Genomic DNA, 15,942 nt, shown 5'->3' on the forward strand with positions numbered 1-15,942 from the left:
ATGTGTCCTTTGCATTGTCTATTTTGTTTCCTATGTGTAAATGGAAATGTTATTAAATTTTTAAAATTTTTAAAAAAAAATAAAGAACAGGCTCAAGAACTGAACCTTGAGGCACACCACTGGTAACATCCCTTTCCTTGAAGCAATCTCCATTAACCTGTAGACAGGTGGGTATAGTGTGTTTTGGGGGGCTCACTATAACCTATGAGGGAGTTGTGGTGAGATGTTTATCTGACACTCTTTATGTGAAGTTCACAACAATGCCCTCTAAGGTGTCCCACTACTCTGTTTCCATGTCTGGGTGGCGAGTCTATTACAGGGCTGGCCCCTCCACATCTAAATGTTCTTGTTCTGGGGATTTGTACAAAATTTTGGTTGAAAATGTGGTATAAAGGTAGACATCCTGGTGGTCCCAATTGCCTGGGTGTCCAGATAGAGGATTCCCTCCCCCCCCCAAAAAAAAAAAAAAAACCACGTTTTTCTAAATGTATGGTGGTTTGCCTTTTGAACATTTTCATCCTGCCAACTTTAGACATCTAGTGCCATATATCTAAATCAGACTTAGACATATGCTTTGACAATACCCTTCGATATTCAAATATGTTAGCGTTATTGTATGCACCAAAAGCAAAGGAAATTTCGGCCTATATGAATTTGTTATCTAATTTGAGAAAGCATATTGAACAAATGTGCCTAACTCAGATGAAACAGTATGAGAAACTGATTGCTTCACACAAGAGAGAGAGTGGATTTGAAGAGTCTCCAGTAACAAATACAGTGCAATGTACGTTGCACAATCAGTCGTTTTCATGTTCAAGCACTCGAGCTATAACGCAAGCTATTCTGAACAACCTAGTCCTCAACTTCATTATTCGTTATAAGCAGGCTTTCAGTACTACAGAACCACTAGCTTGTCAAGATTTGATTATGGGCAGTCTTCCAAATCGAACACTTATGAGAAAAATTGCTGGATAATGGATTGATGAAGGTTTTCAAGAAATGAAGATGAAAATCAACCGTGGCTACTAATGTGGATTGTTGGTGTTTTCATCACAGATTCTTCCTCGGGGTGACAGTCCACTGGATAGTTCAGATAACAGTGCAAAAAAAGATCTGCAGCTTTGGCATGTCATCTCCCAAATGCATCCCACACGTATTACCTTACTGAAGCTGTTTTAAAATCAATCCATTCTGAATTCCACCTCCAGGATAAAAATCAGCAAAACAACTACTGACAATGGCTCTGATTTTCAAAAAAGCTTTTCGACAGTTTTCCAAATCTCAACAACATACTGATCAAATAACATCAAGCGACCGTTAAGAAGTTGAAATGGTATTTCATAACTTGCATGATATCTTATCATCAGCTGTGAGCAATTTTCATTTGCCACCACGTCATTGTTCTGCTTCTCACTCCTTACCTCCCCCCTTCGGAACCTGAGCGCTCTCCAACCCTTCCGTAAACATCTGAAAACCTGGTTATTCTCAAAAATCTAACACTTCCCTCCTCATTTGACATCCTAGCCTTCTAACTTCCTTCTTTCCTCTGATCCTCATCTAGCCCTTTCCTTGTAGCTCCTTTCTCATTACAATTCCTGTAAACCGTGCCGAGCTCCACAACCACGGAGATGGTGCGGTATATAAACCTAAGGTTTAGTTTAGTTTAGTTTAAATCTGGTTGGTGCGTGTGATGCTACAGAAGCCGAATCTGATTCAGCTTACAGAAAGCTGTATCGCTCCACTTTTGCCAAATGTCAAATGTTATAGAATAATGTGTGATGTCTGCTGCTTCCACTACTATTTATTATTTCTAAAGCGCTAAAAGGCATACGCAGCGCTGTAAATTTTAACATACAATAGACAAGTCCCTGCTCAGAAGATCTTACAATCTAATTTAGACAGGACATTTCGGGGTTGGGGAGATTATGGCAGAGGAAATGATACAGTGGGTCTAGGTATCTGACAGCAGTGAGTGGGAGTTAAGAGTTGAAAACAGATTCAAAAAAGTGGGCTGCTGAAATTATAGAGCAACCTTATGAGGCACTGTTTAAAGTCTTATTCCTGGAATTGTCACCATATAGCATAAATCCAATATCAAATTCCAAGCTTCCAACCTTTAGAATATTCTTTCTGCGTTACTCCTTTAAATCCTTAACTGATGTTGCTACTTCTGTTTTAGCCATAGCCTTAAGATCTTGTATCTTAAGAATCTATGCGGGATGGTGGTTAACGGCAAGAGTGGATCCCTGACGAAGCGGCAGCGAAACATGTCGGGTCCACCAGCCTAAGTACAGCAACACTTTTGAAGATAAGTACATAAACTTCATTAGTCGTTTTAAAGTATAAAAAGTGTTCAAAATAAATGTAAAATTATTGAGCCTTGACCGATGAGGAGGTTACACGTGAATCTCCCCGTTAGGAGATCATAACCTTTATGGGACGGAGGAGGGGTGTTTCTGAGATCTATGGCTAAAACAGAAGTAGCAACATCAGTTAACCCTTTCAGGACCAAGGGACATATTTGTCCCATAACTTTAAAATCCTATAAATTTTGATTGGGATAGTCTACAGTTCTAAATTTGATATGTACGGATTCCATATGATACTGCCATTATGTAAACAAACTGGTTCCGACATTCATTCATTAGCATCGTTGCCAGATTGACGAGAAGATTCACTTGCCACACTGTCCATAAGCCAGAAGTGTGATTTTTTTAAATAAAAATAATGATATTTCACAAAAAAAATCAATTTTTTGGCATCTGCAAGCCCTTAAAAATGTCGTCAAAACCACAAAAATTGGCCTACGATCCTTATGGTCCTGAAAGGGTTAAGGATTTAAAGGAGTAACACAGAAAGAATATTATAAAGGTTGGAAGCTTGGAATTTGATATTGAAATTATAGAACAAGCATCTGGTCTCCGTTGTGTTACTCCTACCCAGTTTTGCTGAAACTTCATCTACAACTCAATGGAATGACTTAATCATCTTATAGAATAGACCTAAACAGGCACCATCTAGGCACCGAAATGTAGACATCCCTCTATATGGCTAAGTACCCTATTTGCCAATTTTCAGCAGCACTGTTCAGATAGCAGAGCTATAGATAGCTAGGTGTGGTTGGTGCAGCCGCACAGGGCGCAAGGGAAGCCGGCCTGTCAAAATTAAGCCCCATCCATTGCCTTTCTTTGCTGCTGAGGCAGGAGCATGATGGGAGCACTTGGAGTGTGTTGCACAGGGTGCATTTGCAGTACACAATGCTGAAAATTCTTACAGACTGACCCAGCACTATCCACGTGGTGCAGGGTCAGAGCATGGGTATTCTGCCTAACTCAATGGATATTTGGTGAAATGCAGCTGCTATTTGTATGTTATGCAGATTAATTTAGGCCAGCAAAACAGCTGTCCTAACTTAAACCACATAACTATATGGATAGTGGCTTGATATTGCTGCTATCCATAGAACCAGCAGAGGTCACCACTGTCCACATATATTCATTGATGCTCATTATCAAGATAGCAGTGCTGAAAGCATAATATATTTAAATGCTGAAGCCAGTTAATTGTGAATACTGATCCGTATGTTTAGAGCCTAGCATCTTTACAGGATTATTTCATTAATTTATTTCTATTGCCTTCTTCAGTTTTGAGGTACTATTTTACCAGTAAAATAAAAGCCTTGGCAGTGGGGGGGTCACTATGGACCTTCAATGTGGCAAACCTATATGTTGGTGCCTTTAATTTACGGTGGTTGGCAGGTTCTTCCTGTAAACATCAGTATTACATTGATGGCATTTTTATTTTATGATTGGGAGATGCCCTGAAGATAACCTCGTATTTTAGCTAGTTGAATTCATGGAATTCAAATTGAAATTTGTGTATCAGCTGAGTACAGTTAAGGTGTCTTTCTTGGATATTACCATTTCGCAGTTACATGGGCTTTGCTCTTTTTTTCACTTATCGCAATGAGCTCAACATATTGTTACATTTTTATAGTATCCATCCTAGCCTTTTACATAGAAATTTCCATTATGGAAAACTTCTTTCATATGGGAGATTATGCTCATCCCTACAAGAGTATAAATACCAATCACAAGATATGATCAAGCATTTTAAATCATATGATCAACCTCTTTGGTTGATTAAACAAGTGTATACTCAAGTCCGATGAATTGATGATGATCTCCGTAATCAACTCAGCAAATAGAAGTCATCCTCATTTGATATGTGTTCTTTACTTCTGTTCCAAGACTGATCCTGGAAACGATCCTATTCCCATTTCTTATCAAACCTCTGAAACATCCTACCTCCTCATATCAGAGCCCTTAAAGTCTCAAGTTTATTAAAATTTTTGATTGAACACCTATCATAGATTCTAGGCGATTTTTGGGCAATATTAGGATGGTTATTGGTTATGGGGAGGAGGAGGAGGATGTCATCGACATAGGATAGTACAGTTTTGTCTTCCATTTTGATATGTCCCAGTGAGCTCATAAATAAATTGAATAGGATTGGGGATAATGGGGAGCCTTGTGGGACACCCCAGAATGCCTTCCAAGGGCTGGAGTATACTTCTTGCTTTTTGACCATGTATTCGCGATTTTGTAGGAAGTTGGCAAACCATTTCAGTACAATCCCTGTTATTCCGATTTCTGAGAGTTTGTTGGTGGTAGTGATCTACTTTTTTTTAAGGGGCAATGTATCCAAATGAGTTTTCACACATAACATGAAAATTTTCAGTTCTGGAGGTACAGAAGACCTTACTTATTGAGGTGATTTTGATAAGATATTACTTTTTTGAATTTTTTTTCAAGATATTACTTAACCTAGAGCAATGGTGTTTTAATAGAGACATTGACTGGAATGTTTGGGGGGGTTGTCTTTTACAAGCCGATGGACACTACACATCACTTCCTGTTCTCTTGACTAACTATAATAGTCTCTTAGTTTCCAGCAGATATTTGAATGAAAGAGAGATGATAGACTACTTCCAGATAAATATGTTGAGATTTATGGAAGATTAGTTAATGATGAAAAGTTTCTCACTCCAGTGCTTTTCAGCAAATTAACTGAAGGGTCAATATTCAGCCTGCAGTATTCAACTTTTTTTTTTTTTTAATTGACTGCTTCAGGCAGAATTAGGTCAATGCTGGGCCATGTCTAGGCATTGGTATTGAATATACAGGGTTAATTCATCAGGTGCTAGCTACTGGAGCTTATTCAGTTCCTGGCTGATATTCAGTTGAGACCTACATAAAGCATATCAGCCTGTGACCCATTTAAAGAACACAAGTATATTGAACTGTTGGTGGCACCTCTGAGGGCCTGGGAAACAACTTGATAAATCACATTGGAATAGGAGGCATTCAAGGGAGGTTTGAACGACAACAGCCCTTTTTGTTATAATGGAAATATTCAAAGGCATTATACGAGGGGGTGCTGAAAAGTTCTCAGCCCAACCAACCAACTTCCTAAATTCTGAGCGTTTTTTTTGGCCACTGTAGCTGAAAAGAGGGTTATCTTATTTCTTTAAGTGCCAATTTGCAGAAACAAAATTCCATGTTTTGACATTGTTTCAGATCACTGATTGAACCCTAGCCACGTCATTCTCGGCTTGGTTGGGCTGAGAACTTTTCAGCACCCCCTTGTCGTGTGAAGAGTTTCAGTCTCTGGTAACCAGAGCTGAGATTGTGACGTCATAATGCCTCATTCCACCAATAAGAGCCAACCTCATCAGTGATGTCACAATGGCTCAATTGTCCTATACTTGGCTCACTTTCATTACATATGAGGGGGGGCTTAAAAGTTCTCAGCCCAACCAACCAACTTCCTAAATTCTGAGCATTCTTTTGCCACCGTAGCCGAAAAAAGCGTTATCTTATTTCATTGAGTGCCAATTTTCAGAAACTAAATTCTGTTTTGACATTGGTTCAGGTCATTGATTGAACCATATCTACGTCATTCTCTTCTTGGCTAGACTGAGAACCTTTCAGCACCCCCTCATAATATTCTCATTTTTGTTTTCCATTTCTTTCCTAAGTAATTAGCTACCAATTAATCCTAATTAATCATCTACTTTATAAGGACCCTTTATTAATGTTCTCCTAAATACGAGGCAGTAAGCAGTCCTGCATTAATTTCCTACAAGTATCATACACTAATGGGGACATTATCATCCAACCTAAAATTAAAATGAGTGGTAATGCCCCTGGTTGACGCAGTGTTAGCTCTCGGCGTAAAAATTCTGGCTTCACAGCACATTAAGCCCAAATCTTAATGCACTATTAAAAGACCCCCTTAAATAAATAAACTGCTATAGCACACAGTAAAGAGCTTTGTTCCCTTTCCTTTACATAGTTTTAAAGAACTTGTAAAACCAAAAGGTCTTTGACAAACTCAAGGTGACTTCCAACGCATCTGGAATGCTTCAGAATGATTCTGCATTCCTCAGTCTGTAAAATTCACTCTTGGATGGGGAGAAGGGCAGGGAACAATAGCTCGAACCATGTTAAGTGCTAATGTGGGTTTATCGCAGGAAAAAAGGTTTGCCGCAAAATCCCCGATTAGCGCACGCTAAACACTAACGCGTCCATAGAATATAACGGACGCATTAGCATTTGCACGCTAAATCGGCTAGCACGCCTTAATAAAAGGACCCCAATGTGCTAATTGTGTTCTTTTGAAATTTTTTTGATATTTTTTTTTGGGGGGAGGCGGCGGGGAATGGGCATGGAAGCATTATCTAGCTAGCATATTTGCATTAGCATGGGCTAACTGGATAATGCAGACTTAGCACCTCCTACGGTAGATAAGAGGTGACAAGTGCTCCCACTTCAATATTTTGGCAGGTCTTTGGTACTAATGGAAAAATTAGCAGGAGACCTGCAGAAAGAAAATAAGAAAAAGGTCCTGTTTGGGGGAACATACTACGTTTGTTTGATGATACCTCCAGCCAGTTCCTTTTCTGTTGGATGCCTTAAAAGCTAATGCCCTGATTCTATAAGTGTCAAGAAATGTGTCCAGATTGATTTGAATTGTAAACCTGACGCCTCAGCCCCACCACTCCACCGCAATGTAAAATTCAAAGAGCGGGAGATTTATTGTGGGAGCCTCATCATTGGCTGTCGGGTTTGTATCCTAAATTTATTTGTTTTTATATTTTATATTTTTTAGTAAATTTTTAGTATATGTATCAGTCATTAGACTTGGACTTTAAGAAGTTTTAAGAAATAAATATTCTCTTTCTGAGTATCGTGATTTTGAAAGTACTTGATACTTATCTCAGCGTTAAACCCAGGGAGTCAGACCCGACATGTTTCACAGCATTTGTGTTTTATCAAGGGTCTCCCTGCAAAAATATTAAAAAGAGAAAAAGAGTCACATACAGTTGTGTGCACTACTCCCCTCCTATCTGAAATAATTTCAGATAGGAGGGGAGTAGTGCACACAACTGTATGTGACTCTTTTTCTCTTTTTAATATTTTTGCAGGGAGACCCTTGATAAAACACAAATGCTGTGAAACATGTCGGGTCTGACTCCCTGGGTTTAACGCTGAGATAAGTATCAAGTACTTTCAAAATCACGATACTCAGAAAGAGAATATTTATTTCTTAAAACTTCTTAAAGTCCAAGTCTAATGACTGATACATATACTAAAAATTTACTAAAAAATATAAAATATAAAAACAAATAAATTTAGGATACAAACCCGACAGCCAATGATGAGGCTCCCACAATAAATCTCCCGCTCTTTGAATTTTACATTGCGGTGGAGTGGTGGGGCTGAGGCGTCAGGTTTACAATTCAAATCAATCTGGACACATTTCTTGACACATACATTAATCATTTTTTGTCTAGATTATACCAATCTAACTTTGACGGCCATAGGTTTAATGAGCTGATTCTATAAGTAGCACCTCCATATGGGACGCCTAGTCCAGTACTGCACAGACCTCAAATTGTTGAATTGGCTTAACTGATATAGCGAGACAAGGATCTTTGTCGGGGATGAGCATGGGATGAGTATGACAGAGCATTTAAGGATAGTGATGTGGAAATGTGGATCAGAAGACTATAAACGACAGGGGTGTCAAAGTCCCTCCTCGAGGGCCGCAATCCAGTCGGGTTTTCAGTTCTTGTTGTAACACTTCCTTGATAATTCTTTTGTAATCCGCCTTGAACTGCAAAGTAATGGCGGAATAGAAATCCCCAATGTAATGTAATGTAATGTAATATGTATGAGATCTATTAGCATACAATGAAAGCAGTGCATGCAACTAGATCTCGTGCATATTCATTGGGGAAATCCTGAAAACCTGACTGGATTGTGGCCCTGATATACGACCCCTGATATACAACTTCCCATGTTATCAGATAAGATACTCTGTTGCGTAAGTGGCGGGGGTTTCTTTCATTTTGAGACTTTTCAGGTGAATCAGGGTGGGGGGTTTTATGCCAGCTTTTTCGCTATTTGTGTGTAACACTGTGGGAGGTGTTTTGAGGCTTTTTCTCCACCAGATAGTTAAAAATTACTTGAATTTTCTAATGATTTACTCCTCCATTGACGCAAATATAACAATTTTGTATGAACAGTTTGGGACATTAGTCATTGTTATCCTTTGTGTTTGGTGTATGGTAATTAAATATTCAATAATATAGTGCATTCAGGGAACACATTAACAATGAGGAAGAGAGTGCTACAGGGTTAGTTTTAAAAGTGGAGAAAAGACCTCAGTGTCACGGTGGATTCAATTTAAAAAAAACAACAAAAAACAATTATTAATGTTAACATGTTGTGCACAGCTCTAGAAAATCTACCCCACCCCAATTCTAACCTCCCCTTCTTCTTTTGTACCCAAAACCCCCTAACACCCAATAATCTAGATGACATGTCTGATTTCCAGTACATGGGAATCAGATAGTCAAGTTCACGTGTTTGCGTGATAAGACTTCCAAACACACTTATAATACATAAGTTTAAATTATATATAATCAATAAACTTTTTATAAAACTAATTTGTTTCTCTTTTTATTGATATGTGTATTTGCTTTTTTAAAATGATATTTTAATAAATCATTTATTATAATAATATACGCTATAATGAACACATACAAAAATCAATATTGTACTAACAAGAAGATTAAATACCAAACCATATTATATATTTATATAAATATATATGCTATATGCATTTTATTATATCTTAAAATTTGTTTTAATAGGATTCTTTTATTTTTTATTTTCCTTTTCCACTTATGGTAATCCAAACAGCCAAAGCAATAGATACTACAATGAAGCATCTTCACATATTTTAATGTTAACATCTATATTATTATCAAATTTTAATAAAAAAATTTTAAAGTGCATAAATATCAAGGTGTATAAATATCAAATCTTTTCTGTTTCTTTATTTTTTATTCCATTTCTATCATTCTATATCATATCATGAGCGATTTGGCTCCTCTTCTCTTATGAACTTCTCTTGATTCTTGCTAAAGAAGTTCTTCACCTTCTACTCTTTCTCATTCTTGCCATTCTTTCTCATATCTTTAGAGATTTATTTCCTTTTCTTTCATGAACTTCTTCCTAGGCTGACACTTATGGCGACTCATGATGTGCTACACAGAATGTCATTTGACATTTAAGAGACTTATGTGCACAGAATAATACCGTGATAGCAATTATCCTGTGGAAGGACTAGGTGTAGATTTACTTGTCTGGCTCGAAGCTGCCAGAATATCCAGCAAGCAGAACAATTTTTTTTTTTGCAAAGATTTTTCTTTGTATTTGTTAAAAATGGATAAATAAAAAAAAATGTTGAAAGCCTCTTACCTGCCAAAATATGCTGTCTATCGTGTTTCCAAGAAAATCATCTCTCCCTTCAGTAGACACCAACTTGGGGCCAAGAATTGTCATGAATTCGTCAAAGTCAACCTGGCCATCCCCTAAAAGGGATAAAAAGATATAGAAAGAAACAACATAAAAATTAGCAAAGAATAACTTCTTGACTGATCCATTGTGTCCGTTTGCCCCTCCTGCATCACTAGAGATTCTGTCCCGTCTTTGCTAATCTTGTTGCACTTGCACCACTGCCTTACACATTGGTCCCACTCATGCTCAAATTTTCTCACTGTTTGGGCAGCTGCAGTCTTATAATCTTATAGCATTCTCTACATTAAAGCAAACAAAGTCATACTTAATAGAGGTAGATCTAAAATTGGACATCTCCATTTAGGCTTCACAAGGTTGGGTAGTAGGATCCTATTCTATAATGGAAGCTAGCATAACCAGGTATTAGTGCACCTAATTTTTTAGATGCCTGAAGTTCTACCATATAGCGTAAATAAGTGAGGGCACCTAAATATGGCAGGGATTCACATAAGTTACACATATAAGTAGAAGACATGCTTATGCCCCACCCATGCTCCACCCTTGAGTATGTAAGTTACCGGTAAGCGAGATTTGCTAGCACTTATGCAGGTATGTATAGACATACATGTGTAAGTGTTAGCATTCTATACATTTATGTGCTTATGTGTGGATGCATAGGTTGTGGTATTGCATTTCATATTGATAAATTTAGCAACACTAAATTTGCTTTCTCTGAACCTTCATGCTTACCCCCTTCTAAACATAAAGTCCAATGTACAAAAGTGTGTTAAAATCTGAACCACAACTAATAAGCTAAAAATGTTTAAGTTGCATTGTGTGGATACTCATGCCACATACCTCACCATTAAAATATATTTAGTGAAAATCATGTAAGGTAATACAAAAACGTAATTAGATCCTCGATATGTAACTATGCTTGTGCACTAGCTTCTAGGAACCGATGCATGACACCACAGGATTCCCACTGGCTGCCCAAGTTAAAACTGGCTGCATCCTTCTCCTCACAAAGTAAGCCCTTCCCCCTTCCTCTACCTTCTGCTCAAGTTGTAGGCAAAAGGTAGACGTGTTAGTCCCCCAACATCAAAATGGCAACCATGACAAACCTTAGCGTTGGAGTCCTAAATGCCCCATGCAGAAATGTAAGATGATGTATTATGTTTTCTTTTTATTGACAATTATTATATATGCACTTTACAGGGCAATCAAAACTGGGGTTCTCTGTTTCAACCTAAACTGCATCAGCAGTCAAAACAGAAAATGGTGCCTCCCTCTAAGCTGAATGGGTCTTCCCAGCCTGCTACTTTCAGCCCCCTGGTAGAGAGATTGGCTCTTCCCGGGCCACCATCTACAACTCCCCCAACAGGGAGAGTGAGCTCTACCTGATGTTTTAGCTAAAACATAGTTGAAGCTGTATTCAGGTTCATCTATTACTTTGTTGTAAGTTACCATTCACCTTTCTAAAGGCATTTTTGGTTGCATGGTTACACTCCTAATTAAAGTGCGTTTGATTCTTTAGTACCTTGATGTCGTAAAGGTTTACCCCAAATGAAGGCAATTTTATATTGCCAAAATCTGGAACCTCTTGAGCGGGCGGTAGTTTATCGGCTAGTGCGGGGGTTAGCGCTTGCTAAAAATGTGCATGCGATAAAGCCGCTAATGCGTCGTCATAAAAGGAGCCCTTAATCGGCGGCAGCTTTTAAGGTGTCCGCCAACAGGTGCCAGTTAGAGAATCCAGGCATTAGCGCCTTTGACTCCCCCCTAAATCTTGGCTAGATCTCCTTGCATTATCCGCACCTTATTTTTCTTTTAACAAGCATCTAATTTAAATCGCTTTAAAATTACTTTTTATCTACAGATATTATTTGTATGCATTGTAACTATTTGTAAAGGCCAGTTTTGAACCATTAATTAACAAAGGCTTCATGCTCCCACAGCAAAATAATTTGTAATCCTTGTTCCATCTGAAAGTAAATTGTCTTTATAAAAAATACAGTATGTTACTGTTCTTTCATATCATCTGCTATTGTTTATTGAAAGTGATGTGAAAAAAAGGATCTTAAAACCATCATGCAGTCAAGTGAGAGAGAAGAGTACTTGAAGAAATGCAAACAAATTAATTTGACAGCATCTGTTTCTCGTATTAGTTCAAAACGTTAAATTAACATTTGTAAATCAGGTGCTATTGTTGTGTCGGTGTGACACGTTCGTGTTGGTTACTTTAAAATTCATCCTCGGCTGTCCCTGCTCTAACGTTACAATATGTAGAGACCCTTTTACTAAAGCGAGTTAAGATTGGCAATTATTATATATGCAATTATTATATATGGCATTTATATATGCAATTATTATATATGGCAATTATTATATATGCAATTATTATATATGGCAATTATTATATATGGCATTTATATATGCAATTATTATATATGGCAATTATTATATATGCAATTATTATATATGGCAATTATTATATATGCAATTATTATATATGGCATTTATATATGCAATTATTATATATGGCAATTATTATATATGCAATTATTATATATGGCAATTATTATATATGGCATTTATATATGCAATTATTATATATGGCAATTATTATATATGGCAATTATTATATACGCTTAGGGCTTCTTTCCTAAGGTGTGCTAGGGTTTTTAGTGCGCGCTGCCCCCCGCGCTACGTGTAAAAATTAACGCCAGCTCAATGGTGGCGTTAGCGTCTAGCACAGTTTAGTAAAAGGAGCCCTTAATGTGGAAACTTCCCAGACGTTAACTGCAAATCTAACACAGCACATTTTTCAATGTTTTTGTTTTCATTTTGCAGATAGTGCATTAATGTTGTCACTGTGTGTGGAAACATCTACCACCTCCCATTCTGCGTTAACTCTGTGTTGCCAGGTAGCACACATTAAGGATAACGTCCTAGCTGGCTAACACCTTCTCACTCACTCTTTGTATGTACCACAGAGAATGGCACGGGGACAAATTTTTCCCCATCCCCGCAGGAGCTCAATTTCCCCATCCCGTCCCCACGAGTTTTGTCGCTGCCCCATTCCTGTAAGCTCTGGCTTAACTGTACAAGCCTCAAACACATTATTTTAAAGTGTTTGAGGCTTGTGCGGATGAGGACGGAGCTTAGGCATTGGTGGAATGAGGCATTACGACATCACAATCTGAGCTCTAGAATGTTACTACTTATGGTTTTAAAGCGTTTGAGGCTTGTGCGGATGAGGACGGAGCTTAGCATTGGTGGAATGAGGCATTATGACATCACAATCTGAGCTCTAGAATGTTGCTACTTATGGTTTTAAAGCGTTTGAGGCTTGTGCAGATGAGGACGGAGCTTAGGCATTGGTGGAATGAGGCATTATGACATCACAATCTGAGCTCTAGAATGTTGCTACTTATGGTTTTAAAGCGTTTGAGGCTTGTGCGGATGAGGACGGAGCTTAGGCATTGGTGGAATGAGGCATTATGACATCACAATCTGAGCTCTAGAATGTTGCTACTTATGGTTTTAAAGCGTTTGAGGCTTGTGCGGATGAGGACGGAGCTTGCAGGAATGGGGCAGGCACAAGAAAAGAACTCGCGGGGACGGGATGGGAAAATAAATTCCCATGGGGACAGGGAAAAATTTGTCTCCATATCATTCTTTAGCTCTCCCCCAAATATTTTTTAAACCACAAAAACACAGTTTAGCGCATACATAAAGAACAAACACCACAAAACGCTTTAAAGTATTTGTGTGGTAGCCAGCATCTTCAGTCCTTGTCCCTTTCCTGCAGGATAAAGTAGGCGGTTTTTAAAGGCGAGATGTCTCCATTTCCTTTCTGTTTAGGGATGCTTTCGAAATCTAAACCTTGAGGCTTGGCACAGACGACTTATTATTAGCATGCCCTCTCATTGATTCTCATTACTTTCACACATACATAGTAGATGACGGCAGATAAAGACCCGAATGGTTCATCTAGTCTGCCTAACCTGATTCACTCTAAAAATTTGTTGGGGAGGGGGGAGGTTTCTACTTCTTCTTATCTATTTCTGGGCAAGAATCTAAAGCTTTGCCTGGTACTGTTCTTAGGTTCCAGGTACTTAAGTCTCCGTCAAAGCTCACTCCAGTCCATATACACCCTCCCAGCCCTTGAAGCCCTACCCAGCCCATCCTCCACCAAACGGCCATATACAGACACAGACCATGCAGGTCTGCCCAGTACTGGCCTTAGTTCTTCAATATTTACTATTATTTTTTTGATTCTAGATCTGTGTTCATCCCACACTTTTTTGAACTCCTTCACAGTTTTCATCTCCTCCACCTCTCTCGGGAGTGCATTCCAGGCATTCACCACCCTCTCCATAAAGAAAAATTACCTTACATTGCTCTTGAGTCAACCACCACTCAGCGTCAAATTATTCCCTCTGGTTTTACTATTTTCCTTTCTTTGGAAAAGATTTTGTTCTATGTTAATACCCTTCAAGTATTTGAACGTCTGAATCATATCTCCTCTGTCCCTCCTTTCTTCTAAGGCAGTGTTTTTCAACCGCTGTTCCGCGGCACACTAGTGTGCCGCAAGATGTTGCCTGGTGTGCCGCAGGGCCGCCATCAGGGCAGTACTACCAGTCCTGCATTCAGGGGCCCGGTGCTGACAGGGGGCCCGAGGCAGGGGCGCCAGTAGCTCGCCAAGGCAAAGTGAGTCGATCACCCAGGACTCACTTTGTCTTGGCGATCTAATCTATCGAGCCGATAAGTCTTCTTCTCCCCGACGTCAATTCTGCAGTCGGAGAGGAAGTTCGGGCCAGCCAATCGCTGCCTGGCTGGGCGGAACTTCCTCTCCGATTGCAGAATTGACGTCAGGGAGAGCATGCGTCGGGGTCGGCTTTGGGGCCTGCTATCCATTGGTGGGTCCTGTTCCCCGATGGCAGCGGCAGTGGCAGTGGCTTGGGGAACGGCAGGGAGAAAGAAAGAAAGGGGGCAGGCAGGGAAACAGAAGGAAAGAAGAGAAACAGAAAAAAGAAAGAAAGGTCAGGGAGAGAGGAAGAAAAAGTTGGGGGAGGGAATGAGGTGAGAGAAAGCATACAGGCTGATAGAAGGGAAGAAAGATTGGCTGCACAGTCAGAAGAAGAAAGTGCAACCAGAAATCACCAGACAAGGTAGGAAAAATGCTTTTATTTTAAATTTAGCAAAGTGGAGGCAGTATTACCACAGTTTTCAAAGGAATTTGCCCAAATAACTTAATAGTTAACTGGGTAAATTCCCAGAGATGAAAACTTCCCTTCACTTACTATGCACAGTTCTGAATTTATATCTGCTGTCTATATTTTACAATATGGTCACCTTTTACCTATGGTCACCAGGGAGCCTATGAGCGTCAAGAGCAGCGCTGGGCATTCAGCGCAGCTCCCTGAGCTAAAAACTGCTATTGTGGTTTAATAAAAAGGATGGAGGGTATATTTGTCTATTTTTGTATGCTATAAAAACCAAATACAGAGAGAGACTGAGAGCTGTTGACGAAGAGCTACGTGTGTGTCTTTCTTCGATTCCAGCCAGAATATCAGCTTTGTGTTCAGCCAAACAGGCCCAGGTTTCGCACTGAATAAAGTATTTTATAATTTTTCACTATTCTGTTTACTTAATATTTCATAATAAAGTAATTATAAAATACTTTCTTTGTGTTTATTTGATTCCTATTCAAGAGAATTACTTTATATATAGTCAATATAGGCACAGAGTTAAATTTTTTAACATTTTCTAATGGTGGTGTGCCTCGTGATTTTTTTCATGAAACAAGTGTGCCTTTGCCCAAAAAAGGTTGAAAAACACTGTTCTAAGGTATACATATTCAGGGCTTTCAGTCTCTCCTCATACATCTTTTGGCGCAAGCCTCCTATCATTTTCGTCACCCTCCTCTGGACCACTTCAAGTCTTCTTAAATCCTTCGCCAGATACAGTCTCCAAAGCTGAACACAATACTCCAAGTGGGGCCTCACCAACGACCTATACAGGGGCGTCAACACCTTCATCCTTCTACTGGTTACACCTCTCTTTA

General features: G+C 39.0%; 1 protein-coding gene across 3 annotated transcripts in view; it reads right to left on the reverse strand.

Annotated features, from left to right (window-relative positions):
- CALN1 (calneuron 1) overlaps positions 1–15,942 on the reverse strand; it is a 137,712-nt gene that overhangs the window by 50,368 nt on the left and 71,402 nt on the right. For all 3 annotated transcript variants that reach the window (XM_033922612.1, XM_033922613.1, XM_033922611.1), the window contains exon 4: positions 9,834–9,946. In XM_033922612.1, coding sequence (XP_033778503.1) covers positions 9,834–9,946 — 113 coding nt within the window. The remainder of the gene's footprint in view (positions 1–9,833; positions 9,947–15,942) is intronic.

Source organism: Geotrypetes seraphini, chromosome 15, assembly GCF_902459505.1.
Source record: "Geotrypetes seraphini chromosome 15, aGeoSer1.1, whole genome shotgun sequence".
NCBI lineage: Eukaryota > Metazoa > Chordata > Amphibia > Gymnophiona > Dermophiidae > Geotrypetes > Geotrypetes seraphini.